General features: G+C 36.3%; 1 protein-coding gene across 1 annotated transcript; it reads left to right on the forward strand.

Moving 5' to 3' along the window:
- The first annotated feature begins 484 nt into the window (after window positions 1-484).
- LOC131031065 (small ribosomal subunit protein uS4y) lies at window positions 485-23,948 on the forward strand. Its single transcript, XM_057962081.2, has 3 exons — window positions 485-660; window positions 758-1,139; window positions 23,478-23,948. Exons 1-3 carry the CDS (start codon window positions 633-635, stop codon window positions 23,659-23,661), a joined length of 594 nt encoding a protein of 197 aa, XP_057818064.1. The 5' UTR covers window positions 485-632; the 3' UTR covers window positions 23,662-23,948.
- Window positions 23,949-24,317: the final 369 nt, after the last annotated feature.

The raw sequence follows: 24,317 nt of genomic DNA on the forward strand, positions 1-24,317 counted from the left end.
TTCATTTTTTTCACAAATTTTTAAAAGAAAAGTTTGCCTTTCCTCAAATGCATATACATATATTAAATATTTAAAAATTATAAATTATTCTTATGTCTTGACAAGATTTCATCATCAATAAGATTAAAATTTGTAGCATGAGTTTAATCAATCTGTTGATTTGATGTAATAAAATTTCAATAACAATTTAACCTATACATTACCATTCACAAATAAATAACATTTTTAAAATTATTACATAAATCAAGGCTAAAATCTTTGTACGAGTGTCGAGGATCTCTAGATGAATGTGATAGAATAGATCCTCTTACACATGACTAATTAGCCAAAAACACCTATGGTTTAAATGTATGCTTACTCAATTTTTTGTGATGTGCAACGGACATCTATGTATTCTATTCTGACATAGAAATAATTTAATTTGTTTAATTTTTCAATTTTTTGTGCATTACCCGTCTATGAAAGGCAAGGCCAAGTACCTAGTGTTTTAGGACAGCAAAAGTAGGTTATGAAAGCAAGCCCTTAACAGTGTCTTGTTTGAGGCATTAGGGTTTTGACTCATTGTATTGAGGGCGGGTGTGGGGAGATCGACGAGGAAGAGGAGCGGGAGGAGCTAGACGCAGAGAAGAGGCATGGTGCACGTCAGTTTTTATCGCAACTGTAAGTGCAATGCAGTTTAGTTTGGCGAAAGCGCGGGTTTTTACAGTCACAAATAGATATGCTTCCTAGGACTAATTTGTTGTGCACTGCATTACAGATGGAAAGACCTTCAAGAAGCCGAGAAGGCCATATGAGAAGGAGCGGCTGGATGCGGAGCTGAAGCTGGTGGGAGAGTATGGGCTGAGAAACAAGAGGGAGCTGTGGCGGGTGCAGTACGCGCTTAGCCGCATCCGTAATGCTGCTAGAATGCTTCTTACTCTGGATGAGAAGAACTCTCGTCGACTATTCGAAGGGGAGGCGCTACTAAGGAGGATGAACACATACGGCCTTCTGGACGAGAGCCAGAACAAGCTCGATTATGTCCTCGCATTGACCGTTGAGAACTTCTTGGAGCGCCGTCTCCAGACCCTTGTCTTCAAGTCCGGCATGGCTAAGTCCATCCACCACGCTCGTGTCCTTATCAGGCAACGCCACATCAGGTATTGGAGTGCATTTTCTCTTTGATTGTTTAACTTGCTCTTGTTTAACTTGTTTAACTAAGCTAGAATTATGTAACTATTTGACAAAATTCATCCGTGGCTTTTCACTTGGCTCCAACTGTATTGGTGTGGCGAAGATATCCCTAACTATATGAGCGTTGCCTACCTAATCCTAACCCTAACAATATTGGTGTTGCGGAGTGTTGTAGATATCTATTAGAGCAGGGTACCATCCAATGGTCTAGGCAATGATTCATAGCAAGACACTACACAAGTTTGTTAAGGTTTTCTTGGGTGTTGCAGAGGGTTGTAGATATTTCTCAGTGCCGGGTCTCATTCTTCATTCCTCAAATTTGTTAATTTTTTTTTTGGGAACCAATGTTTCTCTGCATATTTTAATTGATCACGAATTATGACGTTTTTGCAACCAATAATTTTTGGCAATAAACGCTAGAATGAGATGTTAAAAGGGAGGGGAGGCAAATATGTAGCCAAGGTTAAGCAGCGGTTTCGTATTATCAGCCTGACACCTTCACCATAATTTAAACATTCAAATCCTTATAGCTGCTCAACTATTCAAGGATAAGATTCCAAATTATTTACTGTGCTTATCAAAAAAAATATATGGTACACTCAAACCTTAAAAAATAAAGTATTAAGCAGCTGACAGTACCATAATGTAGGTGTAAATCTATTTGAGCCTTTATCAGGTTCTTCCATTGGGTAGTCATACATGCAAACTGTTCAAATTCGGCCATAATTTGTGAAACTTACCAATGATAGACAGTGTTTGAGAGAGATTTTTGTGGTGCGCACCGGCTCATTTCTATCTAAACTAAACTTTGGAGTATGGGTGGCCCTTTTTATACAGTTGTTTATTCTGGAATGATTAGACGTGGTCAGTTTATGGGTTGTGACATGCATCTTTTCTCTAGTGTTCCCAATATCTTCATCTCCCGCATGCTTTCCAGAGAAGTCGGTAATGGAGTGCCAAAAACTGCCATGACATCTTTAAGGGATTTGCAAATGGTATCAGAGAAACCTGTTTTCTGTGTGGAAAAGTCACGGGATAGGGTAATACTAGGAGAAATGATGTCTAAAAATTGTGAAAGCCGTGAAGAAGATTTGTGACCGGTGTGTGATGGAGATGGATTTTGTTCCAAAGATTTCGAGAATGGGACATTTCACAACCTCTAAAAATGAGGCTATTGTTGTAGAATTACCAAATTTGTATTACGTCACTCATTGCAAATGTGAAAATAAGAAATGTGAAGAATCAAGGCATTTATTAGGGTTTTGGAAGGGCAGAATGTTTTCTGTAGTGATATCTCTGAATGTCTTTCTAACAAATGAAATTTGACTCATTAATTATATTGTTATAATTTAATCTTTTTGGCTTTAAAAAATTTCCAAACTCAGTCAAAATTAACTGGAATTCTGAGCTTCTGAGTTTTTTTCTACTTCTGAAAATCCAAACTTACTGAACATGGTAACCATACGATTAGTAATGTTAGAGGTGGATTGGACCCTATCTATTAAAATTTTATTTTTACAGCTGAATAAAAGACAATTTATTTAATTTTAATTTTGAATATTTTTTTGAACTAATACCCCATTGTTACATATGCAAGCCAAGTTGTGCACTCTCTCAGTGCCAAAACATTTCCATGGCAAAAGTATAAATTTGGGCATCCTAGTAAGTACGGTATCTTATTATAAGTCTAAGCCCCAATAACTCAAGCTTAAAAGAGAATCAAAATCTTTTAAGTTTATAGTTACAAGAAACAAATACAATATGGGATCTTTTCTCAGCTGAGTTGCTTGTTCGTGTATGGGTATGTGGTTAGGGTGGTTTTTTTTTGAGGTTTGGTGTGACTGGGTATAGCTGTACAATATTTATATGTATACACTGTCAAATTGGAAGGTACGGCATAAATAGAACTGCATGATGGCTGGTTGAGAGAATCGTATTGTTATTAATATATTATCATCCACCTACCCTTGTTAATATTAACATTTCCATTGTTATTATTGGTCAGATGTATTTATCATTGTTAGATAACAATATATTGTGGGGATGGCTTTTGTTAGTATTAACATATTAGTGGCCATTTCCATCATTATTATAGTTCGAGGGTGTACTTAGAATTTTTAGATAACAATATTTTGTGGCAATGGCTTTTGTTAATATTAGTATTGTTTTATTAGATTTTGCAGAGAAGGAGCTCTAAAAATGAGCAAGGAAGATGGCTTATTCATAGATTAAATATATTAATTTTCTTTATCGCCTTTAAAATCTGTGGAAATCAACAATAGTATTAGTCCCTGTTTTGTAAGAAATGATGAATGTTTTGGAGTATATTTTCGCGTGATTGAAGAAATAGGATGACTATAGTTCGAACAAACTTTAAAGGCCTTGGTAGATTATAAAGGTTTTGTGGAACATTGAGTATAAAAAGGGGGTTTACAAAAATTATTGATTGAGGAGTTACTTGATGGCATCTATTGGTTTAGTTTCCTCCTTTTTAATGTTTTGAGGTGTTTATTTTTTTGTTTTGCTCTGGGTACTGGAAATGGTTTGGCATGTCCTGGATTTGATGAGGGTCCAGCCATACTATTCTGGGTACCATGTGGGTCTGTTTAGGATGTAGCTACAGGGTACTGAGGATGACAGAGCCAAACTTTGGATATTTTAATACCACTCCTGCTTCTTTTCTCATTTGTATGGTGATGTGGGACATAGCCATAGGGCAGGTGAGATGGCAGAGCCAAATCCTGGATGTCTCAATGTCATTCCCACTCCTGCTCCTGTCCAGTATGGCAATGAGTCAAATTCTATGAGGGCCTGGAAGCATAGTTTCTCAACCACTCATCAGAACCAGCAATTTTAATTCATAATGTGGAAGGATTAGCAATCTATTGTTCATTTTCTATTGAGATTATTGGGACATTCATGTCTGTCTCAAAAAATTGCTTTCTGTAGAAAGGCTACTTTGTACTATTGAAAATTACCAATGAACTGAAATTGCTCTTAAGTATCCACTATGGGTCTAGTGGCCTATTGTCAAATTGTTCAGGAGTCAAACTCACATTCAGCATAGTATCTACCTATGATGGGTATCTGCCTTCTCTATGGCTACAGTCAACCTAGGGCTTATGCCTGGGCATAATTGTGTAAGGGCAACTGAATTTCTTTGAGATTGAAGAACTAGGGTGTATGAGATTTCTTAGCAGTTTTTCTTTATCATTTTACTTTGTACCCCATTTGGAAAAATGTCCAACTTGATAAGTTAAACCCTCATGCACAGTGCAGAGTATACATAGATGAGACTGGACTGCTACTTCTTGCAGGGCTGGGATGATTCCTTATGTGATCCCCATTTTAACATAGTGGCTTTGCTTTTGGCAAACAGTATGCATCCTCCACTTGATTTTTTTTAAAGACAAGCTTTTGAGTTTGGTGTTCTAATGATCAGAAAGAAAATCAAACCCTTAAAGTTTAGGGCTTGCAGGGTATGCAGAGGTGAAACTAAATTTCTTTCAGCCTTTTACTGTTTGCAGTATTGGGGTGGTTCCTGGCATGATTAGGTGTAAACCATGTGTCATGGTTCCTTATGTGGTTATCTATAATCCCATGTCATGGTTCCTCATTTGATTAGGTATAATCCTCATGTCACATTTGTTACTCTTCGGCCGTTGAAAATTATTGTGTATTTACTGCTTGAGAATTTATGAGCTTCCACATGTTGAATTTGGGCATTATAATAAGTCCAATTATTTTGGGAGTTTGGCAGTGTTGGACTAATCGCCAACTTCCCCCCTCGGATTTGGGACATGGACAAAACACCTCTTGTGGATCCATTTATCTGTGGCGTTAATAGGTGGACCTTTTGGCACAACGGCAAATGTGTTCCAACAATTGGTATTAGAGCCGGGTTGCGGGTTTGAATCCTCTCGGGTGATGTTGAGGGGGGGATTGTTGGACTAATTGTTAGCGTCCCCCTTCGGATTCAGGACATGGACTATAACCACCTTGTGGATCTGTTTATCTCTGGTGTTTGTATTGGGCGTTAAAAGATCGATCTTTTGGCTCAATGGCAAACGTGTTCCTATAGGCAGGTCTGTCGATGTGATCTGTGATAAGCCTAGCTATTTCAATGCACAATTCCTTATTTGTTGACTATGGAATCTTGCAATTGAAACAAAAAACCTAAATCTGCAAATTGATGTTGCTGAAGCTCTGTGGCCACTATCCAAGTGTTATTTACATTATTGAACTGTGCACATGCTTACAGCCATCCATATGATGCCTTTCTGTTATATTTCATGTTCCTTTAATTGCTGTTACCAGCGTGGGGACTCTTGTTTATCTCACAAGACCAATGGTACAACAAAGAGTTTGCTGACACCTGTAGAATGAACTTACAGCATGCATTCTTGTGGATCACTTGGTTATTCAACATGCTTGACTGCTGCTATCAGCTATTACAATGACCTTAACATCAAGAGCTCCTGAATATCACTCTTGGCAATGTCTCTAAACTAGTAATCTAAACACCTAAACGCCTTTATTTGATTGCCATAGTGTGCATTTATGCAAAAGGGATGAAGAAATGCGATGTATTGTACAGATTCAGAGGTTTCTAAATGCTTCCCACATGAAGATTCAGAAGAACCAACTCATGTTCTTTTTACCGCTTTATTTTGTTAATTTGTCCTTTATGAAATGGGACAATGATGATTGCCTTGTACACAGCCAAAATTGTCACCTAGTAATTGTCTTGAAACGTTGTACCCTATGATATCTGATTCATTTCTGAGCCCTAGTGCATGTTTCTTCTCTTCTGCAACCCTTTTGATGATAGTTTGTCAGCTCTTTAAGCATCTTGTGTAGAGTTCATTCCAGAGTGGCTGTTTTCTATCTTGCGTGTTCAGGTCTGCCTTAATGTCAATGCCTTTCCTTAAAGTTCTTTGTTGTGAACCAAGAATCATTGTATAATTTTATTTACAATTTTCTGCTGGGAATCTCTGATAAGTTCTAGCTGCTAAAATGCTCTTTCATAAATGTTTGCCCTTTTAACCTCAGAAAAGAACTTTCAGTTTTCTAAGCTTTTAATTGCTTTGGAGAATAGTAGTGCTACCCTACATAGCATTACTGGGTTAAGGTGCTTTGCAATGACAAGTATGCTTTTTAAGAATGCTATATTCTACTATGAATCACGTGAGTATTTTGCTATGTTATTGGGTTTGCCAGTTTTGGTCTCCGCACCCGAACCGGGTTTGTCCAAGTTTGGGGTTGCCTGTGGGTTTGCCTTGGGGTCTGTCTGTGGTTTTCCCTAGGCATTCCAATTGCCCTTTGCTGTATTTCTTTTGCCGTTTTGTATTGTTCCATCATCCAATTCAATTATGAACTATCAATTGGCATTTGGCATTGATCAATGATGAAATATCACACTATCAAAAGTATTTAGTTTTATAATTTTGTATTTTATTTAATTTTCTGTATATAATATGTATGTATGTATGTATATAGACATACATATATATACATATACATACACATACATACATACATACATATATATATATATATATATTTATATATACACATACATATACATATGTATATATATATATGTGTGTTTACATAGACAAATACACACACAAAAAACAAAACCCAAAGGGCAAGTTTTTTTTGCCTGAACCCATGAATCGGATTCGTGTGCCCAAATCCAAATTGGTAACTTACGTATTTTGTCATTTTTTTTTTTACTCTTAGTTGATTTGTTTGGGGCTAAGTAACATACTACTTGATGATCATTCTTTTGGGAATTCTTTGGGGAGCAGCAAGTACTCAACATATCATCCCTTTCTAATTGTTCTTACTGATTGCAATCCTAGGGAGGCTTTGGTTGACGACATTAAGACTTTGGGAGACAACACTCTAAACTATAGAAGTTAAGAAGTGTTATAAGTGGAGTATATAACTTAAACAGCAAATTATATTTGCTCATTTGTTTTGTACATGACATGCTCTTTCTGGATACATGTATGATTTCTTATATTTTAGCTATACGTCTCTGGTATTAATGTGTTTAGATGCTGACATCAAATCCCTTGAACTATGTTCTATTTAATCTCCTCTATTAGTATATGTTACCAAATGCATATACTACATTATAAGATTGATAGTTATGTTAGAATGGTTACAAAATTATTGTATTTTTAATGATGGTTGATATGTTGCTTTCTTGGAAGTGCAATGATAAGTCTTTTATAGGGATTTTGTGGGCATGTGTGTTGATGTGGTGTGGGTTGTAGAAGTGCAGTTTGATATGTCACATTATGATTTAAAGATCCAACATGACATGTTAATCACATAGAATGTGTGGGTGTTATATGCTAACTTCTTTGGTCGAACCATTATGTGTGCGAAATGTGGAGCCATTCAAGATGCTATTGGATTTTTGTTGGGAAGTATTGAGGCTAAAACCTTTTTTTTGATTCAGTTGTGTGTGTTGTTGTTATACAACAAAGTAAGGAGCTATGCATCATCTCCAACATTGCAAGGGTGAGAATTTTGCTTAGTGTGGATCATTTTCTTTTTATTGAGTAGGGATGACCTACATTTTGTTGGCTGCCAATCGTGGAAATTGGAGTTGTTGTACCATAAGGCCTAGTTGGAGATTTGACCTCTTGCGATTACTCAAAACAATTGATATGTGTGCCATGATGAGTACGTATCATGGTAGTTTTTATTATTTGATTCTTTAGATTTAGACAATATATACCCATGGAATCATAAAACAAGCTTTGAAATATACTTGGATGTATTAGCATATCACAAACATTTCAAAGAGTAAAGGCCCAAAAATCTACTTGGATTTAAAAATAGACCATCCAAATCCACAAGTCCCAAATCCTAATATCCAAAAAATCTTAAATTTTTTTGAAATCTACTTTTAGACTCCAAACTTTGATAATCCACAAATCCAAGCAATACTTGATTCATATACCAAGGCCAAATGGTATATGATGTTTGTCTAAGGTGATGGATTCAGGAGATGGATGGTTAAGGTTGGTGATGAGGTTGTGAAAGGGTTGGTGATTAGGGTGATGGGTTGATGAAAGGATTGGTGGGGGGTTGATGGGTTGGATGAAAGGATTGGAGGCTACAAGTCCCTTGGAGGGACAATGAGAGGGATGTGTTTTGATGTTGGGAGATGTTATCACAGTGCTAAGGGAGTAATATCTGTAATATCCTTATTGTACCCATCAAGAAATTCATATGTGGTGTCTCAAAACCTTAGTTTGCATAAACAGTAATGTGTTTTGAGGATTCCTTATTCATGAAGACCTAGTTGTGTGCCTTGATATTTCATGATTTTGCAGATTCAATTTGTGATGGAATATTTGCTACTTTGGAACCAAGATGCGAATTGATCATTAGATAATTGGGAGTTATTGTAATTTTCAAATTGCTCATTTGTGAGGAAGCTAAGATGAAGAAAGGTAGTTGGGCCCAATAGATAATATGTTATTTTGTGGACACGGTTAATAGTGGGTTCATAGAATTTGTTCCTAGTCAAGATTAATGGAATAAATATGGGTGCTTTGACCTCGAGTTGGTTGTGAACAAGTTTGATCATGCGTTGAATGGGGATCTTGATGTTTTTCATGCAATGTGGGTGCATTTCCCTTAAGCTTGACATGTCCATGATCAATTAGCTTTTAGATGTAATTTCTCAATTTCAAGCGGCGACAAGTGGGGTTTTTTGGATTTAATGAGGCTTTATGAATTTTGGATCTTATAGACAGCACAAATGGGGTATATTGCCTTCGTTTTTTTCATGCGTTGATTTGTGTGAATGACAATACTGGGGGGAGTTTGGATGTCTTTAACATGCTCATGCTTGCAAGGGGTGTGACACAACTCTTCAAATTCATATTTTTGATTTTCTTGTTAGTAGTGCTTAGATAACATCTTTCATAGCTATGTCAGGTTGATTGGATTGAATTGCTAAGATTTTATCCTAGTCTTTGAAGGTTTGCTTGATGGAGGATTTATGCAAGGAGACGGGGTTGCCAATTGTTGTTCAAGTTTAACATGGGTTTGGCTTTTGGTTTTGGCATGAATGATATCTTCTTGGTGTAGGTTGGCAGGAGTCATTTGGGTTAGGAGGTTCTTTGGGTCAATAGATTAGGGCCAATGGGGTTTGTTGGGTTAGGCTCAATATAATTAGAGATGGATGGAAGATTTGATAGTTTAGGATTTATAGGGATGAATGGATGGTTTAATGGGTGGAAGACTGTAGGGGTTGAGGGATTTGATGGTTTAAGATATTTATGGTTTGAGGGTGGATGGTTTAATGGATGATGGACCATAGGGATTGATGGATGGGTAGATGGACTAGTATTAAAAGAGGGTGAGGGATGTTCTGATGGATTAGGTTTTACACGAGTAGATGGTGGGCCAGGTGGTTTAGGATTAATTTGGATGGGTAGATGATCTAATGTTGTAGGTCTTGGATTGATGGATGGTTAGCGGGATTAGTTTTTAAGGCAATAGATAGATTTGATGGATGAGGATTAGCCATGTATGATTCTTGATTGGGAAGGTTTCTCCTACTTAGGTGTTCAAGATCATAGTTCGGGGGGGAAGCGTGACCCTTGTGTTAATTTTAGTACTTTCAGATTAGATGAAACTCAGAAAATCAGAATTTGTTTCTAACTAGGTTAATTAGATTTATTGGTTTTCAGATTTAAGCATAGTAAGAAATGAATGCAAAAGAGACAAGACAAAGTTACCCTGGGAAAACCTCCTAGGAGGAAAAACCCAGCCAGAAAAGATCCTCAGATCTGATTATGGTTTTAGATTCAATTTACAATTACACACTTATCTGGAGTATAGAAATTGCAGTCACAAGGAAGATGATATAGAAGACTACACAGCTAGTTTGTTGACAGTGATCATGATTTACATTCCTTCTAACTTGTCTTGCTGTGCATGCACCTTTCAACTAGTTCACAGTCCTTTGCTTGAGCCTTCAATGGAGATCCCTGTCTTTGATGATAACTTGTGATCACCAATTAGATCTGCTGCACATACATGGAGTTCACTGTGATCACCAATTAGATCTGCACATATATGGAGTTCACTGTGATTACCAATTAGATCTGCACAACATGGAGTTCGCTGTGATCACCAATTAGGTCAGCACATACATGGAGTTCGCTGTGATCTGCTGCCTATGAATGAAGTTCGCTGTGATCTGCTGCTTGCAAAGGAGTCGGTACCCAAGAAGGATATATTTCGCATTTACTTGAAACTGCATTGTTGATATTGTGAGAGGTATATGTCTTATTTATAGGAGAGCAACCACTCCTAATCAAGTTGGCTTATGATGAATTAATAACCTTTAATTTATTTGCATCACTTTAATTGAAACCCTTTATTAGATAGGGTCGGCCCTATTCATGTAAGCATGTTATCTTGCACGTAGCGTGGTATTGAGGAGTAGCGTGGTGTTAAGGAGTGCGTGATGTATAGGGCCCAGCCTTCAGAGTGGCGTGTGGGATGAGAAGGGCCCAACCCTAAGAGTAGCGTGTGAGAGGAGAAGGGCCCAGCCCTTGGCGGATTCCAATGTTGCCTTAAGGCAATTGGAATCCGCGTTCTACCTAGTTACAATCAACACCTTGCGTGTATAGTTTACCTAATCATGGTATCCTTGTCTTGTCATAGGAGATAATCTAAAAGGGTGTCATCAAAGCTAAATGGGTCGTTGGATTAGTTGAAAAAGGGGGTCATGATTTCTTGATTTTATTAAGACACAAAAACTCTGGTTGCCTCAATAGGAATGTTTAGTTTTGTAGGCTGACATAAATTCTTTGACCTAATCGTAAATAATATAACCTATTGATTTCAAGGCACTAACTACTTTTGATCCTCAAGGTTGCACAGGGATGTGAGAGGAGAGCATATGTGGCCTACTATTCTATTTTCAGAAGTACACCTTAATTGCTTGGGTCTAATTGTTTACTGACACACTACAAGGACCAAACGTTTGATGAATATGCTATCTTAGGCTTGTACAAGGCATTTTAAGGATGTGCTCGATATACTTGAGGGTATCTTGGGCCAAATTTTGTTTAGTGAGGTGCTTGTCTAATGGTTTGGTATGAATGGGTAACCCACTTTCCTTCACTTGCAAGTTGTTTCTTGCAAGCTTAGTTCTTAGTGACAAATGTACCCCTAAGGGAGAGTCTTTCTATTCACTCCCTAATTTCTATACCTTTTCAAAACACAGGAGTTTGGGTCACCACTTTGGGATGAAATCAAAGCCAGGCTCGCTAAAAAGAAGGTTATGCAAAAGGATTAACCATTTTTGGTCTACAAGATTGTGTTGTAGCGCAAGGAAAGAGATGCATCTATTTGTAGTAAATAAAATAAATGTATATAAGATATTTAGACCAGTTTAATCGACATATTAATTGCCAAAATATTGAAACAAATCTTGGGGTTTGATAGATAGATGTAATTAAGATATTTAGACTATTTTAATCAACATATTTATTGACATCTATTACTATGCCATTATGTGGCATTTGTTTATTTTATTATCATTCTCTATGTAGTGGCATGGTGGCATAGTTGCCTTCAAAATATTGCAATAATAGAATTTGTTTTGTCAAAATGACAAGTGTAAAGAATTTGTTTTGCCTTGTAATGTTGTGTTGCTAGAATGCGAAGTGTATTAGATATGTGGTGAGACAAACTATGTGCGATGAGGTATTGGCAAATAACTGCCTTTGTAGACAAGTGTAAAGAATTTGTTTTGCCTTGTAATGTTGTGTTGCTAGAATGTGAATTGTATTAGATATGTGGTGAGACAAACTATGTTGGATGAGGTATTGGCAAGTAACTGCCTTTGTAGAGTAGTAATAAATGTATCTGTTGTCTAATCAGTAGATGAAACATGAAATAGCAATTCAAAGGTATGTCAGATAACAGTCTGAAATCAACAGATTCTTGCAACCTGAATGTATCATTATTTTATTGGGTTGGGGAAGATTATAGTTGTTAGGTCTGGCCCTGGCCTCAAGTTTGATGTGCATGAGGCATTACTGTGACTAGCATAGTTGAAGTTTGGATCATTCCTTAAAATAAATATCTGTTAAATATTGATGAGCAAATGATTTGTTAGTTATGTGCTATTGCAGATTGATTAGGTCAGATAACAGTTTGGTATCAACAGATTCTTGCAACCTGAATATATCATGATTTTATTCGGTTGGGGATTATAGTTGTTAGGGCTGGCTTTGATCTCAAGTTTGATTTGTATTAGGCACTACTGTGACTAGCATAGTTGAAGTTTAGATCGTTTCTTAAAACAAAAATCTGTTAAATATTGACGAGCAAATGATTTGTTAGTTACGAGCCATTTTAGATTGATTAGTTGGTTTTGAGTTAAATAACTAAATCCCTAGTAGCATAGTTGAAGTTAAGGTTTCCAAATGAGATTTGTAATAATTTCAACTTTTCATTGATATAATGTCTTATGATAATTAAGTTATATGTTTATAGTGTTATTATACTGATTATAATATTTACTTTTTTATATTTTATGAAACATTAAAAATTATTCTTATTTTTGAATATATTATATTAATATTAATTTAAAAAATTAATACAAATACATGTACTTTAAAACATTATAAAAAATAAAAATATGTAAACCTTGTTTTGATAAAAGGACATTTAATTTTCTTTGTAACTAATATTGTGTGGATGAGATTTCAAGTTCTTTTTACTTTCCTATGATGCTGACTGAAGTGGCCCACACTATTTACGGTTGGGGCCAGCAGTAGTGACAGTTGTTTCCTATGACGTGCACATCAGGCTGATTTAATACTGGGCCATCTTTCTGTGCTGCTGGTAGGCTAACAGTTCGCTTTGATGGACGCCCATATCTATTCCAGAGCTCCCATTTGGGCACAGCCTCAAAGTACACGGGTGAATGTGAACTTATTGCGTTCAAGACTTGCTTGTTTAGTGCATGCTTCTACATTTGTATACATGTCTATCAGGGCAGTGTTAATTACATCTCTGAGGAAATTTCTCTTATCCTTATACTTTGATGCATGCCTGTGTTCCATGGGGATTTTTCCTTGGCCCTCAATCTCCCATCCCTGTCTCGATGTCGTTTCGAGTATTGATGGAACAGCAAGGGATTTCCGCAAAAATCTTCAAATCTTTGAGATGTTTCTGAAATTTGTTGCAGTGATATGAAATGTTGTGAGGATATTTGGCCTTCCCTGAGATGGCTGGGATGTTTGAGATTTCCGTTGGTTGTCTTGGGGACAGAATGTTTAAAAAAATCATTCATGACATTAAAAAATGACTTCTAAATATACCATGACAGCATTATAACACCAGCAATAAATATTTGATGACAGCTGTAAACTGCAATAAAATTAATCATTACAGCAGTGACAATAGTGACAGTAGCATAACAGCAATAAAATTCATCGTGACAGCAGTGACAGTATCATAACAGTAATAACTTATAACAGTGATAATGACAGCAGCATAACAGCAATAATGATATAAGTTTGATAGCAGTGGACACTAACAGCAATCAATTTTCAAAATTTTGGATATGGTATTGGAGACAGTTATTATTGTCATCTGCAAAAGAGAATTAAGGTAAATTGGCCATGGTCTGGTACAATGTGGAATTGTGTGAGAATTTGTGGAATGTGGTTGGCATGCATGTTATGTGACTTTTTCTCCAAGATAAGAGAATTTTGAAATAACCCTTTAGATTTAAAAGGGACAGAAAAAAAGGATATTATGATCCTTTGGCTAAGACTAATAAAGAATATTTATAAGTCATCTAAAAGAGGAGGAATGATCTATTTAAATAATTATTAAATGGAAGCTTTTGTGGAAGGGTGTGATGGTTTGGAAACCACCCCTTAAAAGGTTATAAAAAACATGTGTCACTTGGAAAAGGCATGGAGATCACTCAAGGGAGAATAGGATTATATAAAGCATTAATGTGAATGAAAGCAATATGAAACCTCTGACGTGTAATGTGTAGATTTACTTTAGTTAGCTTGGCTTGAATGTATACTGTTCTGTAGAAAAGAACTGAGAAAATTTGCATATCAATTGAAGAAAAGGACTGTTAATTGTGTTAATGTTTTAGCAACACAGAAATCTGAAACAAGATACACAGAGTTTATCCTGGGAAAATCCTCCACTTGAGGGTGAAAAACCCAGCCCGCAAAAGTAATACCTTTATTGAAATCTCAAAAACAAGTACATGTCTCTCACACTTAGAAGACAATCATTTTATCAATGATTGATAATGCTCAAGTAGAAGTCAACTATCAGAATACTGCTTACAAATAATGTAGAAGGAGATGCAATAGAATGAATCTGCACACCCAAATGTTCACAGCTGAACATAAATGATCAACTCAGAAAATCAGATACAAAGTCCCAGTAGACTATTCAAAGAATATTGATCATAATATTAAAATGACCCATGGCACACGAATAAATAATATGCTTCAAACCTGATAACTCCTCAAGAAGGCGGCGGAAGATAAATAAAAAAGAACAGTGTCAGTTACACACCGACACACACAATGAGCTGGCGAACTTAAATAAAGGAACCTGTTGTGATGTTTTCACACATCGCCCCATTGCAAATGGAGACCCCCTTCTTTTTAGGCCCTTCCGGTCTTTTGGCTTTGTTTTTTTTGTTTTTTTCGCAGCAGTCTTGTCAGTCTCTCTGCTTTGCAAGTGTTTGGGGGTCATATTGATTAAATCTGCTTTTTGTTTGAGCGAATTTGGTGAAGTTTAGGGCTTGTTTCATCAATTTTAGGGTTTCTGTCTTCAGTCTTAGATTTAGGGGGTTTCTTTTAGGGTTTTGGAAAAACTGAACTTAGAATTGGAATCGGGACCCTTCAAGGAACCTCCCAGTAAAATTTGAGCGAATTTTGAGCACTTACTATTTTTAGTAAGTTTCACTGGACCCTTCAAGGAACCTCCTAGTAAAATTTGAGCGAATTTTGAGCACTTACTATTTTTAGTAAGTTTCACTGGACCCTTCAAGGAACCTCCTAGTAAAATTTGAGCGAATTTTGAGCACTTACTATTTTTAGCAAGTTTCATTGCCTCCCGGATTGGTCTAATTTTGCCAAAAATCAAACTTACTATTTTTTAGTAATTTCGACCCTTCAAGGAACCTCCCAGTAAAATTTGAGTGAATTCTGAGCATTTACTATTTTTAGTAAGTTTCACTGCCTCCCCGGATTGGTCTAATTTTGCCAAAAATCAAACTTACTATTTTTTAGTAATTTCTATTTTTAGCAAGTTTCTATTTTTAGTAAGTGCTTTCTTGACCTATTTTGTCCAAACCCTAACATTTTGAAACACTTATTATTTGGGAAAATCTATTTTTGGCAGGGTCTTCACAGGAAAACACTGAAAACTGAACATCCTTGAAGACGCTGAAGACTGAATGCTCCTAAAGATCATTTCTAAATTCGGAAGAGTCAGAAGGCAGACAAGTTGGATCAAAAAAAGCGGTTAAGTTTGGAACTCCTATTCCAAAAGAGGAAAGCATGCAAAATCATCCAAGTCTGGAAATTCACATCAATCCACCAATGTCATCATGATCCGGAAATGGCCTGAAATTTGACTAAGTCTGAAAATTTGAAAGATCTAAAATCCAGAATTTGCATTATAATTCCTAGGGATCTGAAACCACTCTCAAACATCTTGACAATATATATGAAATATAACTTAAAGTATCCACTTATACTTAAATGTTATATTTCATATATATATTCTAATAAAGGAAGATTCCTCTATGGTCAAAATTCCTTCCTCCTAGCAAAAATCTGCCAAAGTAAAGTTCAACGTGGAAAATGGAAAATATTGTGAATTCCATGACAAGGTCAAAAATCCACCCAAGAAGGTCATAGGGCGGCAAAATGAGGTGACCTTGGAATTTATTGAAATGCATTGAATCCTTGGCAAGCACATAATTCCGCCCCACTCCTTAGGAGGGCGCCAAATAGAGGGAGTCGGGGAAGAATGGAAAAGGTTCAAAATTCCTCCTTCAATGAAGAATTGCGCCTATGAGTAATGGAGGGCACCAAATAGAGGGAGTTGGGAAGGTGAAGAAATTTGATGAATTCCTCCTCTGAGTCAAAATTCCATCCATGCTAGAAGCAAGATTCCAAGAATCAAATTCTTCCAAGGCTTGGAAATGATGAATTCCACCATGAAGAGTGAATTCGACACCTAAGTTGGAAAATTGAAAATTTGTATAAGGCATGAAAATCCAAAGGTCAAGGAGGAAAGAAAAGCAGAAATCCCCTCGGATTTTTTTTTGAAATTTCCATTTGTAGACACCAAATCTTAGTAGAGTCCGATTTTTTTTGCAGATTTGGACTCGTGAGAGAATTCTCTCTCTTGGACCCAGGTCCTAAATTTGAGGAAAGTTCCTAAAAAATAGGAATTGTGGAAAATTGATGGAAAAGCTCCCTGCGGAGGTGATGAATTGAAAGAGCACAAAAAATTCCTTCCTCAAAGAACAAATTTCTAGAAATTCTTCTCCTGATTCCAAAATGTGCCCAAGGTTGGAAGCAAAATGTAAAAATCAAGGTTCGGGAAGAAAGGTTCAAAATTCAAAAAAAAATCCTTCCTCAGGGAAGAATTGCACCCAAGAAGAAGAAATTCCAGGAAAGGTGAAAATTTGGTTAAGTGTCGGAAATTCCTTCCTTGAGGACAGAATTCCAAGAAAGGTGAAAAATTGACTAAGTGTTTGAAATTTCTTCCTTCAAGACATAGTTCTTGGAAATCATGAAAATTGGCCAAGGCATGAAGAATTTCCTTCCTTAGGGGTAAGGAACAAATTTCTTTCCAAAGGAGAATTCCTTCACAACATGAATTCCACGTCGGGATGAATTGAAGGTGGAAAAAACAATTTCTAAGGCAAGGAAGAAATCAAGGATGAATTGAACAAGAAATCCCCCCCCCCCCCCAACCCCCGAGGAAAAAATTGAAAAATCCATTCTCGGGCATCAAGAATCATTTGAAATTGAAAATGATGGTAGACTTGGAGAAACTTCAAGAAAATTCTTCATGGATCAAATTCTTCTCTCCTGAATTTTTTTCTCTCCAAGGGTTTCTCGCCAAGTGGCAGTTGAGTTAATGAAGCATCTCTTTGCATGCAGCTGTCACATTTATGGCATTATGGCAGATTCTTTTTGCATGCAGCCACCACATCATCCGAAATTGAAAATGATGGTAGACTTGGAGAAACTTAAAGAAAATTCTTCATGGATCAAATTCTTCTCTCCTGAATTTTTTTCTCTCCAAGGGTTTCTCGCCAAGTGGCAGTCGAGTTAATGAAGCATCTCTTTGCATGCAGCCGTCACATTTATGGCATTATGGCAGATTCTTTTTGCATGCAACCGCCATGTTCAGGAGATGATGGTGCATTTATGGCATCATGGGTGATTTTCATGAGGGTACATTCATTGCATAGTGGGCACTTTTTGAATGTAATGGTTAATTAATGCTTTATGGGTGCCATTTTTGGAAGGATTGTAATTAATTGTATATGGGCTTTATGGGGTATTTATTGCTGATTCCCACCTTGTTGCATCTTGAGTGGGGAATCTTCTAGGGTGAAACCCTAATTAGGGTTTTGCATGTAATCATGGCCTGAGACCTATATAAAGGGGTGACCCCCCTCATTTGTAAAGAAGGGAGACTTGTATGAAATTGTTGGGATAAGTTTTGAGATAATAATAGTGAAACATTGTTCTCTGATGGTGTCCACTTAAATTATTTTTTCAAAGCTTGCATGGTTTCACCTTCCTCACTTAGATTAGAAATAGTAAAGTGCTTTGATTTCAATGGAGAATGTAATGGTGTGTGATGAATTTCCATGGTTCATACTTTTTGCATCTTGTTGATTGTAAGTTGCAGTGTAAAGTTAGTCTGAGGCCCCCCTTAATTTGTGCTAAGTTCGATTGTGGATAGTCATTTGGATTGCGTCGTTTTTGGGAATTCAAATCTGTGTTCTCGATTTGAAAATCCTCTAGCATCCCCAGAAGATTGCATCGGTTCTTGCGGAGTTGTAGTTGATCTTGGCGAAGCAGAGCTTGGTTTATTTGGAATTTGTCCACCAAAGCACTATTCATTGTTATCACTGTCCTTAGGAGTAGATTTGGATCCTTCTAAACCCTTTCCCTTTTACTTTCAGTTCATTATAGTCCGTTTGAAGCAGCAACATCGCAAAATTGCCATCTCTGATGATGGAGTTCCAGCCACAACAAAGAAGTGAAAGAATGATGCAAGCGTAAGGCCCCTTGGATTACCAACAATCACATTAGCCAACTGAGTCACGTCCGTAGCATAAAAGAACCTTGGAGTCGACTGTTTGAACTTCTTGCAATCTTAGCATGCAATCACACTCTTGATAGAGAGAGTGAAGTGACCGTTAGGCAACTTTATTCTGTGTTCGACGTAGTCATAAAAAACACGTCAACAGAACCGAATTCCAGAAAATACAAGTCGGTGGCAGTTATAAAGAATACAAACCAAGGAGGAATGGAACCATCTCCAGTTGTAGAAGAAGGAACTCGAATAGGAGGGAGCAAGACAACATGATATCTACTGAAGTTATAATCTTTAACACTCTTAACAAAGGAGATATCATTCACAGATATAGAAGTCATGGAGTCTCTCAACATGACAAACAAAATATGAAAACAACAAAAATAATCTTGGATTCTCTCAACACGATAGGCATCTTGGATTCACTCAACATGATAGGCATCCTGGATTCACTCAACATGATGTTCATCGTGACTACTCCCATGGATGAAATTACACAAGCTCTCATCATGGAGTCACTCAACCTGATGTTGTTATGGAGTCTGCAACCAAAGAGATGTCAACAAAAATCTCATCATAGATTTTCTTAAATAAAAATTGTTATCTCAGCATAACAACACCATAGCTACTACTAGAGGGTGAAACAGAAAATAAAGTCATGGAGTCACACACATGACTTCCACCATGGCTACCCTCAGAGGGTGGATCCACCATAGCTACTCCCAGAGGGTGGAACAAGGGATTTCACCTCGAACTTCTCTCTCAGAGAAGAACTCGTTAACAAGGGATTTCACCTCAAACTTCTCTCGAAGAGAAGAACTCATTAACAAGGGATTTCACCTCGAACTTCTCCCTCACAGAGAAGAACTCATTAACAAGGGATTTCACCTCGAACTTCTCCCTCACAGAGAAGAACTCATGAACAAGGGCTTTCACCTCAAATTTCTCTATCACAGAGGAAAATGCATTAACCAAATTTTCATGATGACATGGCTCCCTCTGAAGCTGAAATGCCAGGTTCTCTCTGAAGCTGAAATTTCAAGCTCCTTCTGAAGCGGAAATGCCAAGCTCCCTCTAAAGCTGAAATGTTAGGCTTCCACAAGCTCCTTCAAAAACACAAGATCTACCTTCAAGCAGTTAGGCTGTATAGAAGGAACCTGGCTCTGATACCATGTTAATGTTTTAGCAACACAGAAATCTGAAACAAGATATAGAGAGTTTATCTTGGGAAAACCCTCCACTTGAGGGTGAAAAACTCAGCCCGCAGAAGTAATACCTTTATTGAAATCTCAAAAATAAGTACATGTCTCTCACACTTAGAAGACAATTATTTTATCAATGATTGATAATGCTCAAATAGAAGTCAGCTACCAGAATACTGCTTACAAATAATGTAGAAGGAGATGCAATAGAATGAATCTGCACACCCAAATGTTCACATCTGAACATAAATGATCAACTCAGAAAATCAGATACAAAGTCCCAGTAGAAGACCATTTAAAGAATATCAATCATAATATTAAAATGACCCATGGCACACGAATAAATAATATGCTTCAAACCCGATAACTCCTCAAGAAGAAGGCGGAAGATAAATAATAAAGAACAGTGTCAGTTACACACCGACACACACAATGAGCTGGCAAACTTAAATAAAGGAACTGAATTCCAGAAAATACAAGTTGGTGGCAGTTATAAAGAATACAAACCAAGAAGAAGGAATGGAACCATCTCCAGCTGTAGAAGAAGGAACTCGAATAGGAGGAGTACGACAGCATGATATCTACTGAAGTTATAATCTTTAACAAATTGGATTTTGAGGGGATCCGTAGATTTCCATGGCTATGTTGTACCAATCATGTCCACATGCTTGTTGCTTATTGGTAGTGCATTGCAAGGCTTTAGCATCTAATTTAAGCAGTGTGCTTATGCACTTGATTGTTTATCTTGGTGGACCTTTGCACCCACCATCCAATTAACCTTTAGATACTGTGTTTTCTAAACTGTTAGACTAATCTTTAGGTGCAATATTTTCTGAACTGTTAGATTAACCTTAAGAAACAATTTTACAAATTTGTGTTGGATGAGACTGCATTAGATATTGTATGAGCTCGGAAGTGCCATTAAGACCAACAGTTGCAGTGGTACCATGTCCAGTCAAAACATTTCAGCCAATAGAATTGTAGAAAAGTATTCTTTCAGATATTTTTGGTCAAAAATTGTGCATGTCTACATTAGCCAGATTAAATATAAACCTTAGTTATGAAAATTTTTAGTGTTCAATAAAATATATATTATAATACTATCTGAAAATAAATAAAAATATATTTTAAATATATACATACATACATACGTACATACATACACACACACACACACACACACACATATATATATATATATAGTAATTTGAATGAACAAGTAAATCTGAGATTATAAATCAGATTGAATCATCAATTCAATATCACAAATAAGATTATGTTTCTGTTTTATCACTAATTGGACTCATGTTAAGATAGTTTTGTTCTCTAATCAATTTAGTTTTAGTCCATAAGTATGTTGAGATGGATTAATTATGGTAATTTGAATGAACAAGTAAATCTGAGACTATATATATATATATATTTGAATGAACAAGTAAATCTGAGACTATATATATATATATTTGAATGAACAAGTAAATCAGACTATATATATATATATTTGAATGAACAAGTAAATCAGATATATATATATATATATATATATATATATATATATATATATATATGTTCATTCAATTATACATATATATAGTAATTTGAATGAACAAGTAAATCTGACATTATAAATCAGATTGAATCATCAATTCAATATCAGAAAGAAGATTATGTTTCTGTTTTATCACTAATTGGATTCATGTTAAGATAGTTTTGTTCCCTAATCAATTTAGTTTTAGTCCATAAGTATGTTGAGATGGATTAATTATTGTTAAAACAGGCTGAAACTTAGTAGGGGACATTACAAATTTAGTGCAACAACATTGAATGTGCCTTGATTCATGTGGACTTTGACATGATGGTGAAAAGTGTGTTGGCATGTGAGATGGAAGGTTGTGGCCAGGTAGGAGTCCTAAATGCATCATGAGTTCTTGGAATTGTTTTCAGAACATCCTTGAAGAGTTATTGGGTAACAGCCATGTTATGATGCTTAAAATGTTTCCAAATGTAACTGTACCAATATTTATAATATCAATTTATCAAGGTTCACTGTTTCACTTTTCATGAAATGTTGATGTTAAAACCTTGACGCAGTTGCATCCAGAATCATTTTGAGTTGTTGGATGTTTGTGGAGGCCTCTGAATCAATTTTGCAACCATGTCAGTCAGCACCCATACACAACTATGAAGAGAAGACAACTGTTTGCTGTCTTCTGGTGATTAATCCATCTTGCTTTTCATCAACATTTGTATGGGTAAGCAAACAGTTGTCTTCTCTTCATTGTTGTGTATGAGTGCTGACTGACATGGTTGCAAAATTGATTCAGAAGTGTGAATTTGAAAAACATTATCGTGATACCAATTAAGTGGATCCCAAGTAGATTCTGAGGGACAATTCTTTGGCCTCTAGAAATTTAGATGTATTATAAGCAGAAGCAAGAATGTAAAGAGAGATGTGCAAGAAAGATACAGAAGTCAAATACCAAACTGTATTAGACCTTGCATTTTGTACATGGTATACTTGCAAGAGATGTGACTGCTTATCTTCTAGTCATGCATATACTATCAATATGTCTAGATTAAGTTTGTGGGTTCCAGTGGATGGGGAGGCCTTCCAGTATTTGGTGACTATTTCTTCTTCTTTCAAGAAATAGTAAGCACTTGCGTGCTCTACCAGGTTCCTGTGTCTCTTTCAGATGCCTTCCTTGGATATGCTGTTTGGTCCTATTTCAAAATGCTAGCTGCATTCTCGAAATCTGTTTTTAATCAGATCTTCTCTCTAGTGGATGTTATAGGTGTTTATATCACATTGTGAGACATACCGTTATGTGGAACGGTTACAAAACAGTCAAGGCTCAAGTAACAGTTGACAATTTGCTTTCCTCTAGGTGTGATGGTCTTCTACATAGAGTTTGTGCTGACATGTGTATTGAGTGGCAAAGATCATGGAAGTGTGGTCTGAGATGGGGTGACAGTGTGGTGTGTTAACCACAAAATGTCGTGTTTTCCACCAACTTATGTTGGTTCGATCATGCTATGTGCCAATCACCTGGTGTGGAGCTGTGGGGTTGGAGCAGGTTTGGTGATAATGCAGTTACTGTGTGTGCTGGTGCAATACAGAATGATGAGGAGCTTCGTATCATGTCCGGCATTGCAGGGGTGAGTGTGTGGGCAAGATTTGGCTTAGCATGGATCTCTTAGTGGCCCTCATATCTTGATTAGTCTGTACAGATGCATCATAGAGGAGGAATTATGCACATGCTATTTAAGTTAACAAATGCAGATCAGATCTGATTATTCACTTTATTAAATGTACTGGATGAGTGATCATCCACTTAGTCTTCCCCTCTTTCCTAGATTAACAACTTTGTTTCACCAATAAAATATCAATTAGTATCGCAATAGATATATAGTGTGGACTTCTGAATCATTTTTACAAGTTGTATCAGTTGCATTTTGCCAGCATTGGATGTAGGTTTTGGTATTTCCTTAGAGCTTCTGTATGTTTTTCCATTGAAATTTGAGTTGAAAGGAGCGGGATGCATAATGATAATTGTCTAATTTGTATTAGAGATTATTGTGGTAAGCTAACATTTGTAATGTTGCATGTGCTTTCTATCAATAAATCTCTGAGATTTATGCCTGTGTTGTAGTTTCTCTGAGGAGAATAATTGGAAGATTTTCTGTTAATTGAATGCTTGTTTGTTGCAGGGTTGGTAGGCAGGTGGTGAATATAGCATCTTTCATGGTGAGAATGGATGCTCAAAAGCATATTGATTTCTCACTTACAAGTCCACTTGGTGGTGGACGCCCTGGCCGTGTGAAAAGAAAGAACATGAAGGCAGCATCAAAGAAGGCTGCTGGTGGAGATGGGGAAGATGAGGATGAGGAATGATTAATATAGTGGTACTCTTGACCAAGAAAAACTTTGCTAGATCTTTTTTTCATCTCATGAGATGTTTGTTCATTAGAGCATTTTTGTTGCTGTGAGATGATGAAATAAGTGGACTTCAATTTTAAATCTTACACATTTATTATTAGAACAGAGCTTATTTTGTTGCTGCAAAGATGGCAGTGAAATTTGGTGTAGGTTAGATGGACTTCAATTTTGAAATCACATTATTAAAAACAGTGATTTTGACTATTAATAACTTCAATTGTTAAATTTTTTTGTTCAGAAGATTTTAAGTTTTTTTGCTGTATAACCTGTAACAAATTCATGTTTCAGTTAGTCTGTATGCTTATACATGGATAAGATGTTCTAAATATTTGTTTTTACTCAATTATATGAAATTGATTTCTTCTGATCTTATTTGTTATGCAAAATTTTCTTCATGTATTTTGTATTTAGCAGTTAGTACTTGTTAGATTTATTTCTAGCAGTATTTTTAAATGTTACTGATGCTTAGGCTTTAACTCTTTTTCTTTTAAATGATAAAATGTCTTCTTGGTTTTCATGGCAAGGATATTTACAAAACCGGTTGTAAGATGAAATTTCAACCCATAATCTTTTTATGCTATGTCCAGTCGTGTATTTGTTGCACAACCTAA

The sequence above is a fragment of the Cryptomeria japonica genome, chromosome 5, assembly GCF_030272615.1.
Source record: "Cryptomeria japonica chromosome 5, Sugi_1.0, whole genome shotgun sequence".
NCBI lineage: Eukaryota > Viridiplantae > Streptophyta > Pinopsida > Cupressales > Cupressaceae > Cryptomeria > Cryptomeria japonica.